The sequence below is a fragment of the Poecilia latipinna genome, unplaced genomic scaffold (assembly GCF_001443285.1).
Source record: "Poecilia latipinna isolate Pla-1442-1.1 unplaced genomic scaffold, P_latipinna-1.0 Scaffold666, whole genome shotgun sequence".
Classification (NCBI taxonomy): Eukaryota; Metazoa; Chordata; class Actinopteri; order Cyprinodontiformes; family Poeciliidae; genus Poecilia; species Poecilia latipinna.
Window position 1 is genome coordinate 57,049 of NW_015113282.1, and position 20,338 is coordinate 77,386.

Consider the following 20,338-nt stretch of genomic DNA (forward strand, 5'->3'; position numbering starts at 1 on the left):
ATAATTATATGTTTGAGGACAGTTTGTTTAATTAATAACTGCTAAAAAATACAGATATGTTCATGTAAACACCAGGTGAGTGTAATAAATTTCACCACCACCAGATGGCACCAAAGACTCAATCCAACTTGAAGAAAGGTCAAAAACAAATCTCATGAATTTGAGGTTTAAACTGGTTTTAATTTGGTTTAAACACAAAGTATTGCTCAGTTTTACATGCAACTCTCCTGACAAGAACCCAAGCTGCAATTTTCATAAACAAACCACATAATTGGAAAGTAATCTCTACAGAAGAGTGACAGAAACAAGACCGTTTCTAACCTTTCCTCTGAAAATTTTTGGAACTGAATGTATTCAACCAGTATAGCATTGGATCTCTTCAAAAACAAAAAGAAGCTCCTTAATTTTTTTGAGAGCTTCTTTTTGCCCTAATTTTATAATGTTACTGTATCATTTTTTTTGAATAACTTAATTTCTAACTAAAAACTGCATTGTTTCCAACTGCCTTCTCTCTTCATTCCCAGACCTTATTTATTGTGTGAAACCAGACCAACGGGGGACATAATGGTGTAAAATACTCAGGACAATTGAGGAGTTAATTGAACTCAGTGAACTACAAAAACAAAGTAAAATTTTGTTTTTGTAGTGCACCTGTTCTTTTGTTTTATCTGAAATGATGAATTAAAAATTACTTGTCATTTTTTAAGGGCTTTGCTACAAAGATCACATGTCATGTCCGGGTTTTATTATAATTAATCATTTGCTTGTCAAATATGCACCATAACTTAGTGTGATAAGACTCTCTAGACGGGTTTGGACAGGGTGTTGCAGTTTTTCTTTTTTTTTTTTGACATGCACAGCTAAATCTGCCTACAACTAGGCGGGGCTTCAAAAAGGAAGTTATTTAGGGCGTGTTTTAAGTTTATTTTCATCTGTGAGCAGAGCCTCAGAGGAGAAGGGCTGATATCATTTGTTTCTGAAAGACAAAATGAATAATACCAGTTGTCCTCAACCAGATAAGAAGAAATTATTTGAACATACAATTCTGCCAACTCTTCACATCTTGGTGTTTATTGTTGGACTGATTGCTAATGGATGGGGATTGAACTCTTTGCAGCGCAACTGGAGGNCTGAAACTAGATGAAAAGGTGGTTGAACAAGGTGTTGTGTGTGCAAAGTCATGCTAACAGGTTATTGCAGCTTTTTTTTTCATCTTCTCCCCCAACCAGTTTGTTCATATTTCAGTTTAGCCGCAGGACTCCTGGCAACACTTGTCCAACATCTACATCAGCACTCACTGTACTGCACATGTTGCCTGAAAGCAGCCAACAAGAATACATTATCCTAACTTCACAGTTAGGCTAATAAAATTATTTATAGCTCACAGCTAGCACAGATCAGCTCTCTTCGCAAGATGTCGGAGGTTTTCTTTTCAGTACATCTGTGTATCTTGCACTGTGTTCTGTTTAGTCTGCTGCACTTTTGATTTCTGATGTTTTAGTTTAACACCTGTCTTGATGGCTGCAGACCCATGTTCATTCCCTTTACTTGTGACCAAAATAAGAAGAAATTATAAATTCTTGGGGCTTTTAATGCATATTTACAATTTTAGAAAATCCCTGTGGATGTGTTTGTTTTATTTAGAGGGTCTCTAATTGCATTAAAGTGCCAGTAATACGCATAAAAAACTCAATTAATACTCAGAAAAATGAAGAAATGCTGTAAGCTGTAATTATTTTTGATAAAAACAGCACATTGTAAGTACACTCTCTTTAGTAGGAGACATTGGCATGGACATTTGCATGGATGGAATGGTAACTTTTTAAACATTAGTCAGTTGTGAGTGACATTTTACCAGTAATGTTAAGAGTTAAGAAGGAGGACGTTAGCAATTAAACAATTATTAATATGCCCATTGAATCAGATAGTAACAGTTTTATGCATTTAATTTTATATTAAAATAATCTTGACCATGTTGTGCTAGTCCTTGGCCTGCAGTGGGCTGCTGCATGAATGAGACTCATTGGATGTATGCAAACCTTTTGTTTTGCTGTCTGCAGCCTTGCTGAAGGATTCATTACAATGTGTCACATTAAATCACTTAAACATTTTGTTTTAAAAATATTTCAAATATGTCCTTAATTTACACATTTTGTCTGACAAAAACTTACAGGAACTAAGTTAACTGTGTCTCACAGGTAGGATCTTGACTTCACAAACTTCTCCAAATATATTTAATCACTGAGTAAATATATTTGGCCTGTTAGGATCTCAGACCACAGATTATATAAATAACCCATTTCATGCATAGCGGACAGTGGACAGCCAAAAGCCGTTTTCTTGTGAATATGTGAGTTTTTATTTTGTAAATGCACACAGACCACTAAAGTGAACACAAGTGCATCATGCAATACACTGGCATCTACTGGCCATCCACTGCAAGTGAAAGAAAATTTAGTTAAATCCAATATGGCAGACAGATGAAAAAGGATGCCGACCATCTCAGGAATATCCAGTCCCTCCTTCTAGTGTAGAAAACTCTTGCAGGTAAAAAAAATATTGTGACATCAAGCAACCCCTAAAGACTAATACTACCGATGTATTTTCCAAATAACAACTTTGAATTTGGAGAAATTACAACTGATCACCTGTCCACTGAAGTGGATGGCATACATTAGTGGCAATATTTTGACAGGTATTTATTGATGTCATTGCTCTGACTGTAGATCTACAATATGCACCATTACCAGCAAATATTTTGGCTGTAAAAACATTGACTTATATTTTAGTTCTTACCTTGAATATTTAAGGAGAAAAGTCAATTGTTGCCATTTTAATTTGTAACAAAGTTAGGCTTTATTGTGGTTCTTAAAATAACTATTTTTATTTATATTTGAATGTTTACATCTTTCTAAGATGACCATGATGGACAGAGTGACTTTAAAGACCAATACATTAAAACCCTTCTCTTATATTCTTTTTAACTAGTTGAAACCTTTAATATAATGTGTGTTGTTCTTTGACAAAAGCTGAAACACAATAGTTCGCTTTCCTTATATCCAAGAAAATTGGCATAGTAGCTTAATATTTAGTTCTGCGTACATTACCCGTAAACGTAATATTCAGCTACCTAAATCAGAATTTAATATCTAGTTCGTAAGCTAAATACTTAGCTTGCTAAATAAATATTTTGTTTGAAACTGTGGTATTTACCAATGGATGAATAACATTGTGATAATATGACTGAAAAATGAACCTCCATTGTTTTCTCTATCAACAGGCTAAATTACCCAAATTATTGCTGGTAATCTGTGACTGTGTAATTTTATAGCATGTTGGAGATTATCCTTTCTCCAGCTTGGTTGGAGATGTAACGTATGAGGTTCAAGAAGAGTCAGCGAGTTGAAATCAATACATCGCTGATCCAGCGCCAGGTTTCCTTAGGGGAAAAACCTCCGCCTTCTGTCTAAGGTCCTGATGTCATTTCCTTAATTTATGTGTGTATACACGTGCATGCGTGTGCAGGCATGTGTGTGTGTGCTTCCACGGCCCGGTCCCAATACTCAGGCTGCACCCTACGCCTCTCGATGAAGTGTGGACTCGGTTGAAATGCACATAAAGGTTTGAGTGCGCAGGTGTGCAAAAATGTGAGAATCGAGACAGTACGCACCGTGACGTAACTTTGAGATCCAAAATGGCTCGACTGGTCGCTGCTTAGGCATTTGTGCTGCTAAAAAGTACAAATATAACAATAAAAATATTTTAAATGTACTTTAAAGGTATTTTTGCTTTCCAAAGTCATCGCTGGATTTATATTACAGTTCAAATTTGTTTTATGACTTGTCGAATGCAGAACAAAATTCAATGGAATGACACATGTTTAGTAGATTGAAACAAAAATTATTTCAATACTTTTGAAAGCTGATTTTTTTTCTTATTTTTTGCAACAGACCCAGCTTGCACCTGTGAACATTGCCATATTTCCAAAATGGCAGAAAATATACATTAAAATGTACAAATGTTCAATTTAACAGTCTGCGATTTGACTAATTAGAAACATGATTACATATTCAGCTGTTACTCGGAAAAACAAAAAACTATTTTATGCAGCTATAATGATTGCTGATGAAAGACTGGCATTAGCCTGCGTGTTCACACAATTGGAAAAAATTTATATTACAACAATAGTTTTTTTATTTTTACTATACCTAATGTGTATTTTTACACAATGAAGTGAGATTTTTTTCCCCATTTAACTGGAGATTTTTGCATGGAAACCTTGCAACCTTTTGCTGCTGCTGCTTTCTTTTTTCTCCATTCAGATGTTTTTATTGCTGAAAATTCTGCAGCTCTATTGGTTTTGTTGCTGCAGCATATATGTATTATGTATCCTGCACGCGCACCCATCCACACGGCTGTTACTATTGAACCAAAACAAAAGAATGCATTATTGTGGTATACATGATTTACTCAACAGTTGCTCTGCATTGTTCTCCATTTTTAATCATTTCTATTTATTTATTTATTTTTGTATTTCTTTCACTTTCAAACGAATAAAGTCTGCTCAACAACTGTAATAACAACAAGCCTACACTAGCCAGATCTGGACAGGATATTGCAGTTACATGCACAACCAAATCTGCCTGCGGGTAGGCAGGGCATCAAAAGAAAGTTATTTAGGGCGTGTTTTCCCGGTTCCCGGTGAAGGGCTGAAAGGACTTGTTTCTGAAAGACAAAATGAATACATCCAACTACTCTCGACCCAATACGAAATTATATGAACATACAATTCTAATACATGACAATACTAATACATATAATACATATAAATAATTTGGTTTAAACACAAAGTATTACTCAGTTTTACATGGCAACCCCACTGACAAGGCCCCAAGCTATTTCTAATCTTTACTCTGAAATTTTTTGGAACTGAAAGTATTCAACCAGTATAGCATTGGATCTCTTCAAAAACAAAAAAGAAGCTCCTTACTGTTTTTTTTTGGTTGAGAGCTTATTTTTGCCCTAATTTTATAAAGTTACTGTATCATTTTTGTTTTTGAATAACTTCATTTCTAACTAAAAACTGCATTGTTTCCAACTGCCTTCTCTCTTCATTACCAGACCTTATTTATTGTGTGAAACCGGACCAACGGGGGACATAATGGTGTAAATTACTCAGAACAATTGAGGAGATAATTGAACTCAGTGAAACTCAGGAACAACCCAAGAACAAAAAAATCTTTAATGTAATTGAAACTGATGGAGGACCAGAGCCAACATTCATAGTAAGGCCATCTTGTCACTAGTATGCAATTAGTCAATAATTCCTCAGTTGATGTAAAAGTACTTGTTCCATTGGCATATTATTTCATTTATAAGAAGACATTTATCCCATGTCATATGTTAATATTCCAGTAGAACTCGTATTTTATCAATATTAAGGAATTATTTACTAAAAACAAGCTTATTTCAAGTGTACTAAGATATTTACAGTAGAACCTAGACCAAAAAATAAGATTTTGTTTTTGCAGTGCACCTGTTCTTTTGTTTTATCTGAAATGATGAATTAAAAATTACTTGTCATTTTTAAGGGCTTTGCTACAAAGGTCATATGTCATTTCCAGGTTTTATTATAATGAATCATTTGCACTTCTTAATTTCTCTTTCACTTCCAAAGAAGTAAAATCTGCACCATAACTTAGTGTGATAAGACTCTCTAGACAGGTTTGGACAGGGTGTTGTAGTTTTTTTTCTTTTTCTTTTTTTTTTACATGCACAGCTATATCCGCCTACAACTAGGCGGGGCTTCAAAAAGGAAGTTATTTAGGAGTGTTTTCTTTCAGTTTATATTCATCTGTGAGCAGAGCCTCAGAGGAGAAGGGCTGATATCATTTGTTTCTGAAAGACAAAATGAATAATACCAGTTGTCCTCAACCAGATAAGAAGAAATTATTTGAACATATAATTCTGCCAACTCTTCACATCTTGGTGTTTATTGTTGGACTGATTGCTAATGGATGGGGATTGAACTCTTTGCGGCGCAACTGGAGGAAACTGGGGAATATCAACATCTTTGTCCTAAATCTTGGGCTAGCAGATATTTTGTATCTGCTCACTCTCCCCTTTCTGATCGTGTACCACCTTAAAGGAAACAAATGGATCTTTGGAGAAGGATTCTGCTTGGTAACAAGATTTTGCTTCAACCTGAATCTGTACTGCAGCATTGGATTCCTCACCTGTATAAGTGTGTACAGGTACCTGTCCATCGTCCATCCTATGAGATCAATGGGGAGATTGACTACGACTCACTCTGTGATCATCTCAGTCGTTGTTTGGATTCTGGTGGGAGCTCAAAGTCTCCCAGACATGTTCTACCCAAAAACATTTCAAAACGGATCAAAATGTTTTGACAGCACCTCAAATGAACATATGGAGAGTTACCTGAATTACTCCATCATATGGACGTCATTTGGATTTTGCATCCCATTCCTTATCACCATTTGGAGCTACGGACATGTGACTCTGGTTGTCTGCCGCTCAAAAACGATTGACCAGGACCTGAAACAACGAAGCTTGAAGCTGTTGGTCATTCTGATTCTTCTCTTCTTGCTTTGTTATGCACCCTACCATGTCTTCAAGAACCTCAGCATGTATTCCAGAGTCCTGATACATCAGGAGACATGTCCCAAATGGGATTCAGGAGTCTTCATTGCTCGTCAGGCAAGTCGTGGTCTTGTAAGTCTGAACAGCGCTCTTAACCCGCTGGTTTACCTCCACGTTTATGAAGACATGGGTGCTCACCTCAGGCAGCAGCTGCAGGGAGGTCAACAGATGTTCAGCCGATTGTTTAAGTCAAATTCCTGCTCTGCGCCGGTACCACAGAGTGAACCAGATGAAGTGTGACATTTTTCTTTTTGATTCAATATAATAATTGGTACCTTTTTATATTTTTGTATTGTTTTTTATGTTTTGTTTTCTTTTTTCTTATGTTGTCAGATGCAAAAACATTTAATAAATTTAAAATGAAGTCAGATCGGTTTCGATGTTTTACTAGAATAGCAATAGAATAATGAGAATCCTATTATTTTAGAATAATAAGACCTTGTACAACGTTAGTTAGTCCACTTTTGACTTATGCTTATATTGGTGTGTTAGAATCTGGACTAGAGGGAATATATTTTATAAAATTAAGTGGTATACTGATCTGAAAATATATTTGTCACACATACAGTTTCAATATTTACAAACACCCCTCCCAAACATGAACATCTTAATTATTTTATGTTTTATGTGATTCATCTTTTATCAAAGATCTTGATTATTCACCGCAGAATTGCAGTGCTTACAAAACGGTTTCAGTTGTCGTACATGAAGCAGCATTTCTGTAGAAATGTTGCAGGTACCAGAACCTTTTTGCCAGTTCATTAGAAACGACATTTTTCTTTAGATGGCAAACCAAGTGTTACTAACAATTTTAAGGAAACAGCACCAACATTCATATTCATGTCTGAAAGCAAAAATAACGGTTATACTTTTAAAGCTAATTACAGCTTTACATTTTGAACAGTTTTGATCTCATTTACATGTTATTTAGGAAATTAACTTGAATATAGCACATGAACCGCTGTCAGTGTCACTGTGTCAAATCCTGAATGTGAGCTGAAACTCTGCCTTCTTCTTCTTCCAACAGATAAAGTAGTCATGCACACCCTGACTGGAAATTATAGCAGTGCAGAATTAGAATTTGTTGTTTTTCTTCTAGGCACTATAAGTGTTTCTAAAACAGGAAGACACTTTTTTTAAACAATGTTTGGTGTGGTGTCAAGACGCAGTAGCTTTTTCCATCTGACAATGCAAAACACATTTTTTCCTGTTACCAATTTCTGCTTTTCTGATGTACCTTTCAAGAATTGTTGTGTGATTATAAACCTGCAACAGTTTTCTGCACTAGCCTCATGCATAGCAGCAATAGATTTAGGCAGGACTCAGAAACCTTTGAAAGTATTCATTCTGTTCACACATTGAGTTGAGATTGAAAAACTGCCTTGCAAAGTAATCAACTCAAACATATACATAAATATTTATATGCTTTAATGAAAACATCAAATAATGACATGCATTGATATGTGCAGTTGTACATGTACTTAGTTTAGCCATGTGGCAGCACTACAGAAAACTCTTTAGCAGCTTTTTCAGAGACATATTAAGGATTCCCATGTGAACTTATTTCATTTTAAACTTTGAGAATTTACATCTTACAATAATTAAATATTACTCATTGCTGATATGGAAACTAAGTGAATTTGGAGGTTTTGTTGCATATTACTTTCCACTCCTGTATGCTCTCCTCAAAGAATCCATAAAAATGCATTTTGCAAATGAGCAAAAACTAGTACAGTCTTTGATTGTTTTGGCAGCACTAGTCAGTCACTATCGCTATTTACAGTTTGAGACATTTGTAAATAATTAAACTTTTCATAACGACAACAAAGTTCTAAGATTTCCAAGTGCCACCATATTGACAGACACATTAAAATAGCAATAAAGCTAAACAATCCGTTTTCATTTTTCAGTATCTTGCTACAAAATAATAACAATACAAAAACAATTAGAAAATAATCTTATAAACTGCTGAATAAAAATGTGATATGCAGTAGTGTTGGTGCTGCCTTTGCTAATGTTTTTCTGCTTTTGTTTAATAGCAGACAAAGACTCTGGGTAATGGGTTTTGTATCCGATTCATTGTTTCCATCTCACCAAAAGAGTTGCCTTGTTGCCCAAAAAGTTAACATCGAAACTACTAATCTTCTGATAAGTAGTAAATAGTAGTAATAGTTGTTCCAAAATGTTTTTTACTGGAGTATCAAAAATGGTTTCATCAGGTATATACTGTGGTGTTTATTGAGGTTAAAACTTTTTTCACCATATTATTGTTTAGAGGACATATTGTGTGGCTCATGATAGTATTCTCAAGAAAATGTATATGGTAATACCCTGTACATTTTTGCTCTTGCTGACTTACAAGAACTACCTCTATTCAAGCTTAGACTTCCTGTTTCTTATCAAACTGTTAAAGCAGGCTCTACAGGAAACCAAGATCAACAAAATGATAAGTAACATAATTGCTAAACAGAATGCCATCACATCTAGGCAGTAGTAGGCATACCATGGCAGCTTATAAAATTCGGAGCGCAAGTGTGGCGCACCCCGATGCCTCATGACATACTCGATCCAGAATACAGCACTGTCAAGGGGTTTCATTGGTTTGTCATGATGAACCTGTGATAGTTTGACCATGTTCTGCTTGTAGGGCTTTTCTGGATCTAAAATGGACTTCAGAGCACTTTTCAGAGAGTCAACAGTCATTTTTGTCACGTCGACTATCTCAGCCACACCTCTTGCCTTCAGACGGATGATGTTGTCGTACTGGTCAAAGATGAGTGGAATGCCTAGAACTGGTACACCATGGTAGATGGCCTCGTAGATGCCATTGGTGCCTCCGTGTGTGATGAAAACCTTAGTTTTAGGATGGCCAAGGATGTCATTTTGAGGCAACCATTTAACCAGCATAGTGTTGTTCCCTAAAGCAGCTGGTTGTTTACCAATATGTCTCCACAAAACTTTCTGGGGGAGGCTGGCAAACGCTGATGCAAAAGTTTCTGACACCTCAGGGCCAAGGTCACTCAGCAGAGTGCCCAGAGTCATCACAATTACTCCGTGTTCACCAGAGCTCTGCACAAACTCCTCTAAATCCGATGACAAAGGCTTGGATGGTTTACCTTGGAAGCCCCCAATGTAGATGACGTTGGGCATAGTGGGGCGAGGGAACTCAAAGGTAAAATCAACCCGCATTAGCCAGAGATCTGCAGCCTGTATTAGAGACAAAGTATTCACGTCATCTCTAAAATATTTATCACATATAACCCGGTATTTTGGACCAGAAACAAAGTATTGCATGTAGACCAACATGCCGTGAAAGATAATATTATGGATTCTTTGGAAAAAGTGCATTTTGTCAGAGAAATGGGAGAACACAGCAGGAATGTAGGACAGTGGAGAAGGAGCGAGAGAAAAGTGACCCTCTCCACCGGGAATCCAGCGTACATTCAACACCAAGGGAAGCTTGAGATAGTGTGCCAGCAGCACTCCTCCTGGGGACTCAGGGTCCGTCAGAAAAAGATCATATCCAGTTTCATTTAGCTGCCTTATCAGAGTCTCATTCTCAAAGATGCTGGTGACCATTTTTACTGCACCCTTCTTTCCTGCACCTCCAAACAAATTGAACAGATTCCTGTAAAACTGAAAGAAAGCCCATAATGTTCCTTTATTTTGACGGATTTCCATAGACCTCTGCAGGAAGGAAGTCATGACTTCTTGGCTCTCGAGACTTTCTGGCTGCTCCTGGGCAATCGTAATGGACGTGTAAAGGGGGGAAAATTCAGAAATGTACCAGCTGGTTGAGGAGCGGAACACCGTTATTTCATGCCCCCGAGAATGTAACGCCTCCAGAAGGATTTTCATGTTCAGCCAGTGACTCCCATCCACTGGGAAAACCAACACTTTTCCACTGTCACCAGTAGACAGCAGCGATGCAGACAACAGTAGGATCACCAGAACTGGACTCATTTCTGTGAAACAGACACAGAATGTCAGATTCAGATTAACTTTATTTTGGTAAATTTACAATGTTAAATAAATAAATAAATAAATAAATAAAATGCTATTTTGCAAACCAATAAATTACCAGTAAAGGAATAGGCTAAAGCATACTTTATCCATAGACTCAGCAGCTAATGTCCATATACATGCATGCATGTACACATACACTGATTTATATTTAAATATGCATGTATACACATACATTGCATATATATCTTTACAATAACAGCTAAAAATTTGGATTTTGGATACTTTTGTTTGGACCTAAGAGAAGTATGTTAATTGTTTCCAGTACTTGTGCCACTTTAGAAACATTTGAACTTCTAAAGCATCCATTGCCACAACTGGAGTCAATAAATCAAGCAAATCTCTCTATATAATAACAAAATAATAATAATAAAGAAACAGTGGTGTAAAATTTACCTTTCACAAACTTCTATCCAATTTCTGTTTTTTCCCAGGTTATTTAGTTTTATACTTGATCTTTTGTATTTGAAAATATGTTTTAATTCAAACCCCTTAAAGTTTATTCATCCAGGAACCCAAAAATTAACAGAAAAATCAATCCCACTTTTCCTAGAAAACATCTTGACAATATTGAAGACAAATTGAGAAGACAAAAGTAAAACCTGTTGTGAAGGTGCAAGTCCAATTAAAACAACTTTTCAGGAAAAAAAAAATTAGAAGTTAAAAAGTGGTGGTAGTGGTTTGATGGTCTCTAGCTGCTTTGCTACTTTAAGGCAAGACAATTTTGTTTGCGTCACATATTTTCAGCAACAAGGCAACTCAAAGTGATTTACATGTTTATCTTATCGTAATATATTTTCAAGCAGTCCAGTCAACTCCTCCAATTAAATCAACATCTCTCTCTACTGAATATGAATGACTACAATCGACAGTGCTTGTTGTTTACGTTGGAGTTTTTCCTTTTTTTGATCATATTTCTGTTACCACTATTCTCGGCTTCGTTGTGACTTTTTACCTGAGCCACATCCTCTAACCAGCAACCTAATAAGATGGTTGCTGGTTAGTTATATGTGCACTTGTTAGCACATATAGCTTACATGTGCAAGCTATATGTTCTCGAGACAGACAAGCCAGAGAGAAACGTGAAAAAAAAAAGATGAACAGACACAAATACAGATGCAGATACAAACAAATCATGCAACTGTACATGTTCTCAAGTTGGAAAGTTTGATTGCTTCCAAGTTTGATAATGCAGAACATGCATAACTACATGCATGATTGCAGGGTGTATTATTGTGTATTATATGCATAGCGGCCCGCCATACTTCACTAGCCCCCCCTCCAAGTTAAGAGGCTAAGCGTTGCTTGTTTTTTTATGAGAAAAGTTAAAAATCCCCCCTCAAAAAAACAAATTCATAAATTTAATCCGGATTGCTAGCGTCTCTGTTGCTCTGAGCGTTAAAGTTGTAATTGCAGTTTACAAATTTGTATTTGTGAACAAACAGAGCTTAAACTCCAAGATTAAACTCATAGCATCAAATTGTTGCTATGGTAACAAAACAATCTAACTATGAATATTGTTCTTTGAACTTTTACTTGAGATTCTCATTCTCAACACTATGAATATTGTTCTTTGAACTTTTACAAAGTAAACTAGCTCCTTAAAATCTTACATTTAAATGTTAAACATTTTAAAATACTTAAATTTATGTATGCTGAAACCATTAAATCAAATTTAGCAGCATTAACAATCTCAATAAATAAATGTTACATTTATGTATCTGTGGTCTCTGTTAAAATATTAGCATTTATGGGGCCCCTGAACCCCTGGGGGCCTTATGGAGCCACTGACTTAATTTGGATTGAAATGCAAATAATTAATATTCATTTTAGTTGTATTTTTTGATTTGTTGTTTTTAAGACTAGTTGTTGGTTTAAATAGCAGTTCACTGGCAGTGTTTTCGCATAACATATAATTACCCAGTAATATTTTTACATTTCCTGTTAACATGTTTTAACATCTGTTCACTGGCAGTCACGGTAGACAGCCAGTAAATCACCTTGGCGCCCCAACCAACGGGCTTAGCAAGTTGTCTGGGGAAAACTCTGGATTGGTTTTGCAAAGTGAAACAAAAAGACAATAAAGGTGTAGGCAGCGGCCTCCGTTCCTTCAAAACTGAAATGAGCACAATTGTGAGGGGAAAGTACAGCATACAAGTAAAAAAAATGAATCAGTGTCTTAGTAAATGTTGCAGCATTTATCTTTGAAATGATGAAATGCAGTATTATCTGCAGTAAGATGAAATCTGATAGGTTGATAAAACTGAATCTCACCTTCAGCTTTGGTAGTTTCCGTTTCTTTCAATTCTAATCCAAACTACTGGCAATGAAATGTCTGCCCTTGTCATGCAGCAGTCATGGTCAGCTGCTGGGTGAAATGCAAGTGAATATATAACTTCATGTTCCTAAATAAACCTGCCCATAGGCTGGCTCTACATGTAAGCATATTTTAACTAGCCCCCACCAAACCCTCTGTAAACACTGCAAATAAAAAACTGTTCCCTCCTAATGTTTGCTTTGCTATTTTTGTGCAGTCTTGCTCAAATGCATCAATAAATCCAACAATCACAGGGTCAAAAGAAAATATTTTTGTCTAAGAATCAAGCTTAATGTACAAACCTGTTCAATAAATCAGAATATTATGAAAATTCATTTTAATTCAGGAACTTTATCACTAAGTCTAACCATTATGCAGATTAGTTACAAACATGGTTGTTTGACAGCCTTTATTTTTATTAATTATGAGGATTTTTCCACTTATAATTAATGAAAATTTATTCATAATTTGGATATTAAGTCAGACCTTTAAAAAATGTCATACATAAATGTAGCTGTATTGAAAAGTTGACTACCTACAATTTTCGAAAGGTACTTTTAATATAAAATTGAGCCTCAAACATCACAGTCAAGACTGGTTAATATATTTTAAAACATTAATTGTTGTTACAGTTGAGTTTAAGTAAACCAAACAGGTCAAGTTGATGAATGAATATCCTAATATAACATGAACAATGCATAAGTTTTACTTTATTCAAATCAGTATTATGTATTTTACATCTCTGTTAAGTTGCATGGTGTTTTCAGAATCCAATGTAGGAAGTAAACAGATGAGTGTTTCTTCACTGACCTAAAGTGAAACAGACTTCTCTAGTGTTAAAGACAAAGTTGAAGCTATTCTGTGAATAATCAAGTTCAATTTGAACTTGAAATTATTGTGATTTCACATCATTATAAAAACATAAAAAACATCATACAGTTATAAAACAAGTCAACATTAATGTTCAAAAAGCAAAACATATAAAAAAATCCAGCTTAATTTCTCTATACATGATGTATTTCATTACCATGAAGTCAGAGGTTCCTGATTTTTCATTTCTGTTTGCATATGAATTACTTTATTACTGTTTTTACTTTTCTGTCACACTTAAATAGTTCACATCATCAAAATAACTTCAATATTATATCAAGACAACCTGAATAAAAACAAAAAATGCATTTAAAAGGTTATTTAATTTAGTAAGAAAAATCGATATTTGGCCCTGCATTCAAAAGTAATTGCCCCTAAAAATCTAAAGCCTCCAGTTGTTGCCGGGACCAGTTGTATTGTGTAACTACTACTTGTGTGCTTAGTGGGAACACAAAGTCCTGACCTCTGGACTGTTGGAGGCATAAATAGCGGCCGGTTAGAGCCCACACATGCACTATGTGACACGTTCAGGAACTGATGGACGCAGGGACTGAACAGTAAATACAAAAACTGGTGTTTAATAGGAAATAAACGATTTCTTGGTCAGACAGGCCAGGGTCAGAACCAGGGAATCCAAATCAGGGTCAGGCAATTCCAGATCTCAGGGTCAGACAGACAGGGGGTCAGAGCCAGCAGGACCAAATCCAGATCAAAACGGGTTCCAGATCTCAGGGTCAGACAGACAGGGGGTCAGAGCCAGCAGGTCCAAATCCAGATCAAAACGGGTTCCAGATCTCAGGGTCAGACAGACAGGGGGTCGAAGCCAGAAGGTCCAAAACCAGTGGTGGGGGTCAGGATCGGGGACAGGAGAGGCAACTAGGCAGAAGGAAGAGACAGACAGGTTAGTTACTGGGCAGTTAGCTCAAGTTACTACAGTAGTCCTGACGGTGTTACCGCTGAGGGTTTCACAGCAATCTAACGCCGTGCAGGGGGAAGATCCGTCCTTATATAGCAGCAGCTGGGGATCAAGGTGATGATGATCAGGTGTGAGTGGTCACAGCTCAGCAGCAGCTGTGACACTATGAGAATCTGAAATCTCCTAACGGGGCTAACAGCACCGACAAAATGGACCACAACATTCCCTCAAGCTTTTCCAAGTTTTGTGGGCAGTGGCAGAGGTTGCTGTTTGCTTTGCATGAACTGCAAACAGGTAAAGTTGCCTAATTGCTGACCTCTACTCTACAGCAAACATGCAAAAATATGAAACTCAGTTCAACTTCTAGACCGGAGTATTTAGGCGATATTACCAAAAATAAATAAAATTATGAAAACAAAGTTGGACGAGAATACAAAATAAAATGAGAAGATAGTCGTAATGAGAATAAAATGAGAATTTTGAGAATAAGGTTAAGTTACGAGAAGAAAAACTAATATGCAAATAAAATAACAATGTTACAAGAATACTACAAAAATAAATTCGTACAAGAATAAGGTTGAAATAATACAAGAATAATGTCATAACAATATGAGAATAAAATCTTATGGTCATGCAGTGACTTTATAGATTTATTGTATCTGCTGATGGCTCAGCACCAGAAGCTGCTCAGACCTGCTGGATGATTGTGCAATTTTCTGTTATATAAGCAATGAGAGCAAAGTCCGTTTTTAATTGGAAGCTTGTTTTAACATGTCACAAGCAATCTTCCCCACAGCTCTACCTGCTTCTGGGAAGGTACATCAAATTATGGCTTTCCCTGGAAAACAGAAACTCTACTTTCTTATCTTCAAGATGGCACTTACATTCCTTCCCATCACCTAGTGATGAACTATTACATAAGACAACAGAACCTAAAATTAATATTTCCTAATATTTCATTGAATGGGAACCACACAGTTTGATTTTAGATCAGGTCGATGTAACTTCTGGTGAGGATGTTAAGAGAAGCACTATACTTTAACTTAACGGGCTCAATCATTTATAGTTTAGATTCTGTATTAACTACATGTATTTCCCAACCTGCTCTGCTTGCAGATAGATTAAAAAGTAAGTGAAAATTTAAATGAAAGATTAAAAAGTAATCTTTTTAAGATTACTTAGAAAAATCTCCAAGATCTCCTGTAGAGATATAACAGTCTCTCTTGACTGTTATCTCTCTACAGGAGAGATAACAGTAATGAGAACAGCGACAACATGCAGTGCCAACCTGCATGTTGCAGTTGAACAGCAACATGCAGGTTGGCACTGCATGTTGGTTGTCTGTGTTTGGTAAGCATCTTTTGATTTTAAAGCACAGGGACTCTAAAAATATACATTGAAGTTAGTGGTTACCATGTGACAAAATGTTAAGTGAGGCAAGACTTTTGCAAGGCACTTGCCACATTGTCAAAATAAACACCCCTACACACTGTATAGGCTGCATTTTCAGAAAATCCTTGCAGTCTGATTGTATTAATGTGAGGTAACATTCAACCTCTCTGCTTCTCCCAGCAATGTGTGTACATTGTGAACTTTGGCTGTGGTAGACATTAAATAGGGGATGAGAACAAAATCCATTTTTATTTTAGAGTTTTTTAAGAACTTGTTTTAACATATCACAAGCAATCTTCCCCACAGCTCTGCCTGTTTCTGGGAAGCTATATCAAATGAAGGCTTTTCCTGGAAAACATGCATCCTATTTTCTTGTCTTGAAGATGGCATTTACATTCCTTCCCATCACCTAGTGAAGAACTATTACATAAGAAAAAAGAACCTAAAGTTAACATTTCCTATTTTACTGAATGGGAACCTCACAAATTTTAGATCAGGTCAATGTAACTACAAGTGAGGATGTTAAGAAAAGCATCGTACTTTAACTATCGGGCTCAATCATTCATAGTTTAGATTCTATATTAACTACACGTGTTTCACAACCTGCTCTGTTTGCTGTAAGTGAAAGGTTGAAAAGTACAAAAATGCAGTCCCCTTTAATAATTCAAACATTAAATACATCTTAATATGCATTAACACACACAGTGGGCATCCACAGTCTCACTTATTTGCACTCTTGAGGGTACAGCCGATGTCAAAGAAAATAATGGCACTTCTGGATTGGTTGCTTTACAAATGCCAGCCAGCCACTAGTGTTGGATGGACTTTCTGCAATGAAATGTGAAAAGACTTTGTGCAATTATATTTACAGTGAACTCATACCTATTGACTCTTTCCCTATTTGCAGATTCACCTGTTTGTGGATTTTTCTGTGAAACATGACTCCAGTAATTAACCCATCAATTAGCTGATTTTTTTATTTTTTTGTAGAACGCAGTTAAAATATTTTTTTAAAACTGCAGCTTGGGAAACTGAAATATCAAGGTGCAATGTTACTTGACACACACACAATACACAATGGTGTTGTGTGGTTACCAGCTATATACTTCCTCATGGAGTTACAAATTATTCATTTTTTAAATTATTTTAGACGCTATACAAATGTCTGCATATAATTTCTACAATGAAAAGCCGTACAAGGATCATTTTCTGGCCCTTAATTTGTGTAGACTTCCCTTTCAGTGGAAATCCATGCTGATTGTTTTAATGTGAGACAACAGTCAACTTCTCTTTGCCCTTTGCCTTTTCTACGACCTCATACACGTGCGCGCGCGCACACGTTTATATAAAACTTGGCAAGGCCATTTATTTTAAAATAAAAGTGTAACCTGCCCTCTAGTGGTGGTTGAAGAAAATTTTAATATAAACAAAGCCAAATGTGCTCATCTAAATTCATGAGCAGTTCCGTCTTTACTTGGGCAACTATTACAACATGTTGCTCGCTCTCTCTCTCTCTCTCTCTCTCTCTCTCACCAGCGTACAGTATAAAAGATTAGGAATAATTAGACATGATTTATTGCTGTCTGAGGTTTTATTTCCCTTATTGTCAAATCTGAGTCTGAAGCAAAGCGTTTGATGTCTGATATTAAGAGTTTTCACTGAAATCCAGATTTGCTTTGCAGAAATTTGAGTTTCCTTGTGTAACTCTTGTTCTTTTAATGAAGTTTAATTATCTAATGACACAAACCTCCAACAACACTGAGCCCTACCGAGCTGGATTGCACCTAACGAATGTTGATTTCCTGAATATTTAACCACTGACCCAGTCCAGAATTACATCCTCTCTGTGTTTTTTGGTGTATGTTTTCCCATCAGCATCTGTGCCTCAGTTCTGCAACTCCCCAACGGTGATTGTGATGGTAGGATTACCTGCGAGAGGGAAGACATACATACATTTTGTTTGTAGAGCACTTTGAATTAATATCAACTGTACAATTATGTTATTAACCGGTTTGCAGGCGGGGAAGAACACCAGCTTGGGCAGGTAAAGTAGTTTTAATATGCAAAAACAGGTAGTAAACAACTGTGCATCAATTTCTGGTTTTTTTCTGCTGGCTACCTGCTTGACGTTTCATGACATCTTACCAGCTGCCAATAAGTAATCACAGTAATTTTTTCTGATTGAAGCCGCCTTTATGCTTGAGTTGTTGATCCAACAACTCAAGCATAACCAACATCATGTTGGTTATGATGTGGTAGAATCCCTCTCTTTACTTGTCCATTTTGCCAAATGTAGAAACCGCTTTGCATTCACGACAGAATCTGATTTTCTTGGGTAAATACTTATAAATGCATATAATATACATAATTATATGTTTGAGGACAGTTTGTTTAATTAATAACTGCTAAAAAATACAGATATGTTCATGTAAACACCAGGTGAGTGTAATAATTTTCACCACCACCAGATGGCACCAAAGACTCAATCCAACTTGAAGAAAGGTCAAAAACAAATCTCATGAATTTGAGGTTTAAACTGGTTTTAATTTGGTTTAAACACAAAGTATTGCTCAGTTTTACATGCAACTCTCCTGACAAGAACCCAAGCTGCAATTTTCATAAACAAACCACATAATTGGAAAGTAATCTCTACAGAAGAGTGACAGAAACAAGACCGTTTCTAACCTTTCCTCTGAAAATTTTTGGAACTGAATGTATTCAACCAGTATAGCATTGGATCTCTTCAAAAACAAAAAGAAGCTCCTTAATTTTTTTGAGAGCTTCTTTTTGCCCTAATTTTATAATGTTATTGTATCATTTTTGTTTTTGAATAACTTCATTTCTAACTAAAAACTGCATTGTTTCCAACTGCCTAGTCACTTCATTCCCAGACCTTATTTATTGTGTGAAACCAGACCAACGGGGGACATAATGGTGTAAAATACTCAGAACAATTGAGGAGTTAATTGAACTCAGTGAAACTCAGGAACAACCCAAGAACAAAAAAAATCTTTAATGTCATTGAAACTGATGGTGAACCAGAGCCAACATTCATAGTAAGGCCATCTTGTCACTAGTATGCAATTAGTCAATAATTCCTCAGTTGATGTAAAAGTACTTGTTCCATTGGAATATTATTTCACTTATAAGAAGACATTTATCCCATGTCATATGTTAATCTTCCAGTAGAACTCGTATTTTATCAATATTAAGGAATTATTTACTAAAAACAAGCTTATTTCAAGTGTACTAAGATATTTACAGTAGAACCTAGACCAAAAAATAAGATTTTGTTTTTGTAGTGCACCTGTTCTTTTGTTTTTATCTGAAATGATGAATTAAAAATTACTTGTCATTTTTTTAAGGGCTTTGCTACAAATGTCTGATGTAATTTCCAGGTTTTATTATAATGAATCATTTGCTTGTCAAATATGCACCATAACTTAGTGTGATAGGACAAGGTGTTGCAGTTTTTCTTTTAGGGTTAGGGTTTTCTTTTTTTTGACATGCACAGCTAAATCGACCTACAACTAGGCGGGGCTTCAAAAAGGAAAGCCTCAGAGGAGAAGGGCTGATATCATTTGTTTCTGAAAGACAAAATGAATAATACCAGTTGTCCTCAACAAGATAAGAAATTATTTGAACATACAATTCTGCCAGCTCTTCACATCTTGGGTTTTATTGTTGGACTGAATGGTAATAGATGGGGATTGAACACTTTGCGGCGCAACTGGAGGAAACTGGGGAATATCAAGATCTTTGTCCTAAATATTGGACTAGCAGATATTTTGTATCTGCTCACTCTCCCCTTTCTGATCGTGTACCACCTTAAAAGAAACAAATGGATCTTTGGAGAAGGATTCTGCTTGGTAACAAGATTTTGCTTCAACCTGAATCTGTACTGCAGCATTGGATTCCTCACCTGTATAAGTGTGTACAGGTACCTGTCCATCGTCCATCCTATGAGAGCAATGGGGAGATTGACTACGACTCACTCTGTGATCATCTCAGTCGTTGTTTGGATTCTGGTGGGAGCTCAAAGTCTCCCAGACATGTTCTACCAAAAAACATTTCAAAACGGATCAAAATGTTTTGACAGCACCTCAAATGAACATATGGAGAGTTACCTGAATTACTCCATCATATGGACGTCATTT

The 20,338-nt window shown here is 36.1% G+C and overlaps 2 protein-coding genes and 1 pseudogene across 2 annotated transcripts; 2 read left to right on the top strand and 1 right to left on the bottom strand.

Annotated features, from left to right (window-relative positions):
* Positions 1 to 5,647: 5,647 nt before the first annotated feature.
* LOC106954607 (P2Y purinoceptor 1-like) lies at positions 5,648 to 7,098 on the top strand. The gene has a single exon (XM_015044260.1). The coding sequence runs from the start codon at positions 5,911 to 5,913 to the stop codon at positions 6,901 to 6,903; it is 993 nt and encodes a 330-aa protein (XP_014899746.1). The 5' UTR covers positions 5,648 to 5,910; the 3' UTR covers positions 6,904 to 7,098.
* Positions 7,099 to 8,074: 976 nt separating this feature from the next.
* Positions 8,075 to 20,338, bottom strand: part of LOC106954606 (UDP-glucuronosyltransferase 2B17 pseudogene) — a 23,514-nt pseudogene continuing 11,250 nt past the window's right edge.
* On the top strand, positions 19,517 to 20,332 carry LOC106954608 (P2Y purinoceptor 1-like; the record flags this gene model as incomplete). The annotated part of the gene is made up of 1 exon (XM_015044261.1): positions 19,517 to 20,332. A coding segment is annotated over exon 1 (552 nt), but the record flags the coding sequence as incomplete, so codon positions are not given.